Raw genomic sequence first — 10,725 nt, 5'->3', positions numbered from 1 at the left:
TTACTGGTGAATTTCATGCAAATCGGTTCAGATTTATATATAGCTCTCATATATATAGATCGCCCGATTTTAACTTCTAGAGTCACAGCAAGCGTATTTATTGACCCATCTTGTCAAAATTTTGCAAAATGCTTTCCTCGACGACTGCCACAGTATCTCAGGAATTCGCTCGAAATCGGTTCAGACTTAGGTATAGCCCCTATATATATGTTCGTCCGATTTGCGGTAATATTGCAAAAAAAGTGCTCATTTGTTAACCGATTCTATCGATATTTTGCAGCAAGGATTTTCTTATGACTCTCTTTATTACTGGTAAATTTCATAGAAATCGGCCTAGATTTAGATATATCTGTCATATATGTATATCACCCGATTTTAACCCCAAGAGCCACCGCAAGCTCATTATTTGACAAATCTTACCAAAACTTTGCACAACGCTTTCTTCGACGACTGCCACAGTATCTCAGGAGTTTGCTCGAAATCGGTTCAGAATTAGATATAGCTCCCATATATATGTTCGTCAAATTTTGGGTAATTTGGCATAATGTTGTCATTTGTCAACCGTAGTTATTACAGTTTGAACATATTTGCTCGCCGGGGTCCATCAAAACTGGTTCAGAATTGGATATAGCTCCCACATTCTACTTATGGGGTAGCTTTAGGGTATTATACAGTAGGCACCGCCCGACTTTTGCCCTTCCCTACTGGTTTTTCGAATGCATGTGTGTTGTAGCGATAGACTTGTTGTCCATGCAGTAACAATGACTCCTATTGTATGCACATGTTTCTGTGCATCTTTTGGGAGTTGTCTCAATAGCTTCAAACGCTAGACAAAGGCTACGGCTCTCGCCGTTGCTTCAAATGTCCAGATTCGAGTCTCGGCTGGACTCCTCTGAATTTTATTTTTTCAAGCTATTTTGCCTGTTAAGGCAAAGATGATTTTAATTTCATAAATCTCCATTTATTTCTCTTTCAAGACGAGCTTAATGATCGAAGATCATTCATCGATGATCGATGGTAAAAAAACTTTCTTATTTCCGTTGCAGTATAGGGCAGTTCAAAAATAACTTATTTTGTAGTTGTTTATTTTCTATTGCAATGAAAATTGTACTGTAAATATATTTTCTATGCTTATAGGCTACCAAAAATTTCTTCTTCACTTAGACCATGTTGAACTAGAATATCTTCAGACCATTTGTTAATTTTAGCTTGCAACTCAGGAGTCATTTCATCTTTAAAAGAGCCCACAATGCCACGGCGCATGAACCTGTAAAGCAAGAAAAATACATAGAAATTATTGCAAACAAAAATGTCTCCCAAAATTTTTCAACTTACTCAAATTCATCTTTGACTTCTTTACTAAGTTGTTTTATTTCAGACGTCAAATTCACCTGTTTATTATCTGCAAAGATTGTAAATTTTATATAATAGTCAGATATTTAGATGGTCTTTTAGAAAAAATCATCTCACCCTTCATATTAGAAAAGGAAAGATGTTCCAATAATTTCTCCATATCTTCAGGTGCTAATTGTGGTCTTTCCAAAAATTCGCATAGTCTCACAATAACTCCTCGCATATCCTTTTTCATTTCCTCATATGTTACAAAACATATATGAGGTTCATGGCGCATCTTCCAAAAGTCTATTAGGTGTGACCAGTAGGGGCAGGAAATGACTTCATCATTCATAAAATCTTGAGCATAATCCTCAAAATTATTTCCAATCCATGTTCCAACATTTTTGCAAAAATGATAGGAGGAAACCACAACGTCTTTACAATTGCGAGCCACATAAATAATCTTCAATGCAAAGAAATAAAATGTAAATAAGGTTCTTATGTGAATACAGAAGACAAATATAAATATGGCTGCAAGCATCAACATTCATTGTGATGTTGATTGGATCTCTAAGTTGCCTTAAGGACAATCGTCCTTAGCAATAAACCGTTTCAATGTTAATTTGCATTATTTGTATCAAATTTTGTTAAATTTGACCGAGGAGTGTCTCCATGCACTATGGGCCAAATTAGCAGTTTCAGAGACCAAATGAGCAGTTTCAGGCCGAATCTTATATACCCTCCACTATGGATCCCATTTTTCAAGTTCTTTACCTGGTGCCTCTTAAAAGGCAAACATAAGATAAAGGATAAGAATTGCTATGATATTGGCGCTATATCAGTTTTTGAACCTATTCGGGCAATACTTGGATGAATGTTTGAGACCATAGTAGACGATGCCTCTGTGCGAAATGTCAACTAAATCGGATAAGAATTGCACCCTGTAGGGGCTCAAGAAGTTAAATAGTAAGATCGGTTTATATGGGTGCTATATCAGAGACCATAGTAGATGCCTCTGTGCGAAATGTCAACTAAATCGGATAAGAATTGCACCCTGTAGGAGCTCAAGAAGTTAAATCGGAAGATCGGTTTATATGGGTGCTATATCAGGTTATGAACCGATTCAGACCATATACGGCACGTATCTAGGAGATTATAGGAGAAGTAACTGTACAAAATTTCAATTACTGTACAAATCGGATAAGAATTACCCCGTCTAGAGGGTCAAGAAGTCTTATAGGGATCAGTTTATATTGGAGTTGCATCAGGCTATGGACCGATTCCGACGATATTAAGCCCGTATGTTAGAGGTCAAAGAAACAGTCACTGTGGAAGATGTCACCCAAATGGGGAATGAATAACGCCCACTAGAGGCTCGAAAATAAAATCGGAAAATCGGTTTCTATGGATGCTATATAGGGTTATGGACTCATACAGACCATATTTGGCACTTATGTTGAAGGACATAGAAAAAGTCCCAGTGCAAAATTTCAGATAAATCGGATAAAAGGTACGACCTCATTCCTTTTGTAACACCCCGTAATTCTTATCCGAATTGACTGAAATTTTGCACAAGAACTTCTGTTATGGCTTCTAATATATGTGCTAAATATGATCTGAAACGATATAAAACCTAATATAGGACCTATACAAGCCAAATTATACAAATTCTTATTGAATGATGACAATGACTTCTCCTATGGCGTAAACTGATCCTGAGCCCCTAGAGGCCAAAATTCGATTTGACCGAAACTTTGCACCAGGACTTCTTCTATAACGTCCAACAACGTGCTAAGTATGGTCTGTATCAGTCCATAACCTGATATATGCAGCTTTATTAGCATAGCAATTCTTATTCATTAAGCTTTGTTTACCTAGAAAGAGACCCAGGGCAAAGAACTTGACACATGTCATCCGTGGTAGAGGTTATACAAGATTTTGCCCGAACGAACTTTCCTTTACTTGTTAAAAATTGTTCAGCTGTTGTTTTATATATACCCTACAACACAACTGTGGTACAAGTTATAAAAACATAGCGCATTTATTGGTCTCACCTATGAGGAAGAGAGCTTGACCCATTGATAACTATACCGATCGACTCAGAATCACTTTCGGATTCAATTGAGCTATATCCGTCTGTCTGTCGGTACATGTTTAGTTGTGCATAAAGTACAGATCTCAATTTTCAACTGATCGTCTTCGAATTCGGCAAGATCATCTGTGTTGCTTTTAGAGACGAAGCCCATTGCAATTGGAAAAGATCGGTTCAGATTTATATAAATAACTCCCAAAAAATGTGTCTCTGATTTGGACTCTTGTGAGTCTCGACATTACTGATGAATTTGATAGAAATCGGGTCCGATTCAGATAAAGCCTGCTTACTTACTGACTTTAATTGGCTACGACAGAACATTTGTCCCACTAGCCGAACGTAGAACAGCGTTCCAAGCGACTCGATCTTTTGCGCTCATTCTTAAATCTCTGACTCCAAGTTTCGAGATGTCGCCCACCACTTGATCTTTTTGGTCTTACCGGTTTGCGTTTGCCTTTAAAAGACTTTTTTGCTGGAGCTTCTTCATCCATTCTGACAACATGGCCTAGCCAACGCAGCCGTTGTATTTTGATACCTTTTACTATGCCAACGTCATCATACAGCACGTGGTTCAAACGACGCCAATATTCCCCATTAACGCAAACAGGTCCATATATGTTACGAAGAATATTTCTCTCAAATACTCCAAGTACTGCCTCATCTGCTTTCACAAGTACTCATGCCATATAACAGTATCAGTGTCTTGTATAGTGTAATCTTCGTCTGTCGCGAGGTGGCATTTTTTCTGAACTTCTTTCTTTTATCCAAAGAAGAATCTGTTTGCCAGTATTATTCTTCGCTTTATCCCAGAACTGCTGTTATTCGTTTCGGTTACGGCGGTGCCGAGGTAGATAAAGTTGTTGACTATCTCAAAGGTGTGGTTCCCAACCTTCTCCATTTTCTTATCTGCTCGGTTGCACATGGCGTTTTGGGAGTTGAAAATTTTCACTTACTCCCTTTAGATTCTCTCAAAGGCTGCAGTTACTACTTCCGGTGACCGATCTATGATGTCGATATCGTCGGCATAGGCGAGTAGCATGTGTTCTCTTGTGATCAGTGTGCCATATCTATTCATATCTGCATCTCGTATAATCTTCTCCAGCAGGATATTAAAGAGATCACACAATAGGATGTCTCCTTTTTGAAATCTCGTTTGGTATTAAATGGTTCCGAGAGATTCTTTCCAATTCTTACTGAAACACGTATCAGCAAGTGCCATTCTATAGATTCTTACTAATATTGCAGGGATACCAAACACATACATGGCTTGAAATACCTTTGAACGTAAAGGAGTATCGAAGGCGGCTTTGTAGTCAACCAAGAGATGGTAGGTGTTGATTTGTTCCTCTAGGGTCTTTTCCAGTATTTGGCGCAGTGTGAATATCTGGTCTAGGGTAGATTTACCAGGTCTAAAGCCGCATTGATAGGGCCCAATTATCTCATTGACTTTAGGTTTTAATCTTTCACACAATACGCTCGAGAGTTATCGTATGCGATGAGGAGGGGACTTATTCCACTGTAGTTTGCACATTCCGTCTTGTCTCCTTTCTAGTCTGCGTTCTTCTAGTCAGATTGCGCAGACAAGATGATGCATACGCCTTTTCAGCGTGTCGCCCCTGGTCAAAAATAGATCAGCGGGTAACCCGTCGGCTCCTGCTGCCTTGTTGTTCTTCTAGGAGGTAAACATTCTATATCATCATCAGGGATTGGTTCTGCGGTATCCTCTTCGCCGCCAACGTCAGGCACTAGCAGTTGGTTAAAATGTTCTTTCCATATCCTAAGCATGTTTCTGCAGGAGGATGTGCCGTGCCAAAGCCATCGGTTTGATGTTTAATTCTTTGGTAGAATTTCCGGACTTCATTCTGACTCCTGTTCAACTCAATTCGCTCACACTCACGTCTTTCCATTTCCTTTTTTTTTTCTGCGGAATAGACGTTGCTCCTCTCTCCTTTTCCCCCGATGCCTCTCCTTCATCTGGCGCGTTGCTACTGATTGCAGGACTGCTCTAAACGCCGCATTCTTTGTTTCAGTAGCATCTCGACACACTTGGTCGTACCATGGGTTTCTTGGGAAAGGCTTTCAGTACCCAAGTACGGATTTCGCGGCCTTTTCCATAAAGTGGACAATGGTTTGCCGCTGCGCCATTATATCATCGGAGCAAGGAGTGCTTTCATCAAGCAGTTGGATCGGTCGGTTGACGCATGCCATTGCCATCTGTTGTTTTTGCAGCTATTCAATGTCCAGCCTCCGTGCAGTGTCAGATCGTACTTTCTTCGCCTTGTTCAAAGGGGTGCGAACCTTTGCTGCAGCAAGGTAATGAACCAAATCTTTATTCGCTTCACGGATCGATCGTACATCTAACACGCCTTCCATCTATTAAAACGCGATCAATTTGGTTCATCGTGTTTTGAACAGGTGACAGCCATGTTGTTTTATGAATATTTTTTTTATGTTGCTCTTTGTCCGCTTTCTACCAGCTTAATTTTTGATTAAACAGAAAGATCTCACTCATCTTTCACAACATTTATGGGCTCAAGAATTTAACTTGGGAAATCGGTATATATACATAAATATATGTTAGCTATATCCATATAAGGAACGATTTGAACCATATATGACACGGATGTCCAAAAGCCTTACAAAGCTACCTGCGCCGAATTTCAACAAAATCGGTTAATAAATGCGCCTTTTATGGGTCCAATATCTTATATCAAGAGATCAATCTATATGGTAGCTATACCCAAATATGGACCTATCCGTGCTACATTTAACACGCGTGTAGAAGAGCCTACAACAACTCACTGCATCAAATTTCAGCGAGATAGCATAATAATCAAGAACTTAAGTCGGGACATCGGTATATATGGCAGCAAATAATAAAGACTGATCTCGACCATAATCGGTACGAATTTTGATGGGCCAAACACAACTCCTTGTGCTAATTTTAAGCGAAATCCGTTAAAAAATTCACCTTAAATGGGACTAAATCCTTAAGTCGGGAGATCGGTATATAAGGAAGCTGTACCCAAATGTGGACAGGTGAAGACTGTATTAAACAAGGATGTCGAAGTACTTAACACAATTCACCGTACCAAATTTCAACGAAATCGGACATTAAATGTGCCTAATATGGCAAGGGCTTAAATCAAGTGATCGGTATATATGGCAGCTTTACCTAAATCTTGATCGAGTTGGGCTGTATTGACCCGGGATGTACCCTACATAGCTCGCTCACAGTGAATCGGACAATAAATGTGGTTTAATTGGATATAGTCCGACGCCTTCAAACTTAACCTGCCTATAAACTGAAAAAGTATCCGAGCAAAATTTCATCTCAATATTATCGTTTTTAAAGAATGTAGCGGGATTTCAGCAGACAGACGGGCAGATGAACGGACATGGCTAGATTGTCTTCGATTTTTACGCTGATCAAGAATATATATACTTTATAGGGCCGGAAATGGATATTTCGATGTGTTGCAAACGGAGTGACAAAATTAATATACGCCCATCCAAAAAGAAAGATTTTCGTCCTATTTGTCAGTCCTCCTTTATGCTGAAGACTCTTGAGAAATTGATAGAAACATATCTTAGGGCAAAGATCCCTGGAGATCACCTGTCGCGACAGCAGCATGCATATGGTAAAGGCAAATCCACTGAAACAGCCCTTCACGACCTAGTCGGCTACATTGAGCGTTCTCTCGCTGTCCAAGAATATACAATGGTCGCATTTCTTGATATTGAAGGTGCTTTCAATTATGTAAAACCGACATCAATCATGAAGGAGTTGGAGTTTTTAGGCATCAACTCTACCTTAAGAAAGTTTATTAATAACTTACTTACTAAAAGATACATTACGGCAGGCTTGGGGTCTGTGGATCTAAAAAGATGGGTCAGCAGAGGAACACCTCAAGGAGGTGTACTGCCTCTTCTACTTTGGAATATTGCCATTAACAATATTTTATTGTCTCTGGAAGAAAAACGTGTAAAAGTGGTCGCGTATGGTGATGACGTGGCTATTGCGGTTAGGGGAAGATTTCCGAGCATTCTAAGAGATATACTTCAGAAAGCTCTACGTGCAACAGCGAAATGGGCTACCGAAAGTGGTCTAGGTATAAATTCGAGCAAGACATAAGTGGTTTTTTTCACAGGGGATACAAGTTGCCTACAGTGGTACCTGGCTCCTTGGGTGGAGAGAATATTCCATTTACTGAAAACGCAAAATACCTGGATGTTTTGCTGGACAGGAAATTGAACTGGAAAGGGCAAGATAGGCAACTCTTGCCCTATACACCTGTAAGAGAGCCATTGGCAAAAGTTAGGGGCTTACACCACGTATCATGCATTGGGTATATACTGCAGTTGTCAGACCTATAATGCTATATGGTGTTGTGGCCTGGTGGACGGTACTTCAAAAGTCCACCTACTGGTCAATACTTAACCGGATCTAAAGGATGCTTATTTGTGCATCACAGCCGCATTGAGTACGACACCATCTGATGCATTGAATTTAATGCTACATTTTATGCCTCTGGACATTGTGGCTACCCAAATTGCAGCGACCACTGCCATGGGGTTATGGGAGCTTTCTCATTGGTCGAGTGGCGGCTACGAGCACTGGGTTATCCTTGATGCAATATCCGATGTTCCAGGCAGTGTGGATTACACCCTACCTGAGCCTCTTTTTGACAAAAATTACTGTACCACTATTCCTGATAGAACCGTTTGGAACTACCATATCCCTGGTAACAGAAGTTACATAGATTTCTATAGGGATGGTTCCAATCTAAACGACCAGGTGGGCTTAGGGGTGTACTCTAAGGATCTAGAACTGGGCATATCGAAAAGGCATCCCGACCACTGCAGTGTGCATTAAGCGGGGATCCTTACAGTTAAGGAAGTGAGGGAATGGCTAAGATTTAATGTCATTACGACGATAGGCATAAATATCACCCAGACAGCCATTAAATCCCTGGAGAACATATTTCTGAACACAAAAACCGTCCTCGACTGTCGCAGATCTCTCAACAAGATGGCTGACCAGTTCAAAATTCACCTGTTTTGGGTGCCGGACGACAGAGATATCCCACGGAATTGTAAAGCGGATGAGCTTGCGGACTAGTAACTACCCTACACATTCCAGGTATACTGAAATCTGTGGGTATGCCTCTAGCGACATGTAAGCTAAGTCAGGACCAGGCCCGAAGGAAAACAAATGATACATGGTCACAAAGAGGCTGCTGTGAGTATTCTAAAACCATGTGGCCTAATGTAGACTTGAAAAGGTCTACTGCTTTGCTGTCATTGGCTTGAACAGATGTCTCAGTCATTGTGTCCGTCATGACAGGTCACTTATCAAACGGAAAACATGCTGAACGACTGAATGTTGCCAGCAACGACTTTTGCAGAAGCTGTGAGAACATCGGAGAAGAAGAGACAATAGAACACCTTCTATGTGTGTGTCTCACACTAGTAGTCAGAGGGAGTTCTTATTTCTTTGAGAACCTGTCTGATTTAGCGGATGTGAACATTCGGAAATTATTGGGCTTTTTAAAGCGATCTGGATGGTTAAACGGTAGGAACTAGAAGGCATCTTCCTTCTTCTATTCCTGTAGTATTACAATGGGCGAAAACGTCTAAGTGAGTCTGATGGCAGACTGCCACTTAAACCTAACCTAAGCCCAAACATATTTTCTGACCTGGCTACAAAGTCTAATAAATAAATTTACAATAAAAGCATATATTCGTCCGTTTTGGAGTATTATTGAAATAGTGTGGTAATTTGTCAACCGATTCTCTCGAAGTTTGATACATAGGAATCCGTTATGAATCTTGAGATTACTGTTAAATTTCAAAAAGTCGGTCCAGTTTTGGAGATATTGTGTTACCCGTTATCAGTATTGGAAAATATATTTAGCAGCCAATTTTTTCCGTTTATGAAAACGCTTCGGATTATGGTAATATTAAATCGTCCGATTTACACTTAAAGTAAAGTGGTAGAGAATTACTTTACATCTTAATGCAATGGAAATATTAACTTAGAAATCTTAATTACCTTTCCCTTGCTACTCCATAACTTCCGTGGTAGCAAATTTGGTGGCATATGGCTTTTTAGAACACGTGGGCTAGATAACTTTTTGCTCAACTCCATAGGACTGGGAAAGTAAGGACTTATTGCTTGTAATCTGCAAATAAAATACAACAATTGTTCGAAAAAAAAACAACAAATTTCATTAAACTTACTCCAGAAATGGACTTCTCTGTGTTATTGACAACTGATTACTTTGTTTGAAATCTAAATTATTCATTAGAAGCCAGACAGCCTCTTGCATCCATGTGGTTCCACTTTTCATAAATGTCACAACGAATATATCATCCGACCTGACATTGTAATTGAGCAAATCTTTAAGAACCGTTTGAGAATGTGCCGGCATGGAGCACCAAGAATCCAACCAATTTTTGCTCAGAGGAACATTGCAACCGTTAGTCGCATATTGTTTCATAGGATAAGGTGAACGTTCAGCTGTTATGCTTTTTGTTATAAGATCTTCGTTGGATTGGATCATTGTTTAATGTAATGTTCTATTTCACTCCGCAGTTATGTTTCGATTAAGAGGCATTATTATGCATCAACAAAAGAAAAGTCTAAATAATGTTATCGGTTTAAAATTAGAGCATATTCCTAAAAACAAATTGTGTTAAACCTTAACTTATCTCGCTGTGATTAGAAACACTTGCAATGCATGATATGAGGAGTTTCTTTCAAAATTGCACTGATAAGTTTAAGAATGGTATATTGGTATAGAAAAAATAATAGTTATGCGATGTAAGATAAGGTCCGACCGAATATTGTATACCTACCACACATAAGCCGCAAGTGTCTAAAACAAATACGGAAAAGTATTGGGTTGCCCAAAAAGTAATTGCGGATTTTTCATATAGTTGGCGTTGGCAAATTTTTTCACAGCTTGTGACTCTGTAATTGCATTCTTTCTTCTGTCAGTTATCAGCTGTTACTTTTAGCTCGCTTTAGAAAAAAATAGTAAAAAAAAGTATATTTGATTAAAGGTCATTCTAAGTATTATTAAAAATGCATTTACTTTCTTTTAAAAATTCCGCAATTACTTTTTGGGCAACCCAATAAAAGAGCGTCACGTTCAACCGGTCTTATTTGGTTGAAAAACTATTTCAATAAAACCTTTTATGAGAATATAAAGATTCTGTTTGGCCAGACTATGCTGCAAGCATTATAAAACGGCATAAATAGTAATCAAAAAACGGTATAAATAGCAAAGAAA

At 39.2% G+C, this 10,725-nt stretch overlaps 1 protein-coding gene across 1 annotated transcript; it reads right to left on the bottom strand.

Annotated features, from left to right (window-relative positions):
• Window positions 1–1,131: 1,131 nt before the first annotated feature.
• On the bottom strand, window positions 1,132–9,993 carry LOC106088347 (sulfotransferase 1 family member D1). The gene is made up of 5 exons (XM_013253823.2): window positions 9,671–9,993; window positions 9,483–9,612; window positions 1,471–1,798; window positions 1,336–1,402; window positions 1,132–1,267 (listed from the first exon to the last, which is right to left on the bottom strand). The coding sequence occupies exons 1-5, from the start codon at window positions 9,991–9,993 to the stop codon at window positions 1,132–1,134; spliced, it is 984 nt and encodes a 327-aa protein (XP_013109277.2).
• Window positions 9,994–10,725: the final 732 nt, after the last annotated feature.

This window comes from Stomoxys calcitrans, chromosome 3 (genome assembly GCF_963082655.1).
Source record: "Stomoxys calcitrans chromosome 3, idStoCalc2.1, whole genome shotgun sequence".
Taxonomy (NCBI): Eukaryota; Metazoa; Arthropoda; class Insecta; order Diptera; family Muscidae; genus Stomoxys; species Stomoxys calcitrans.
Note: the sequence above shows the minus strand (reverse complement) of the source record. Positions and strands in the feature narration are given on the sequence as shown.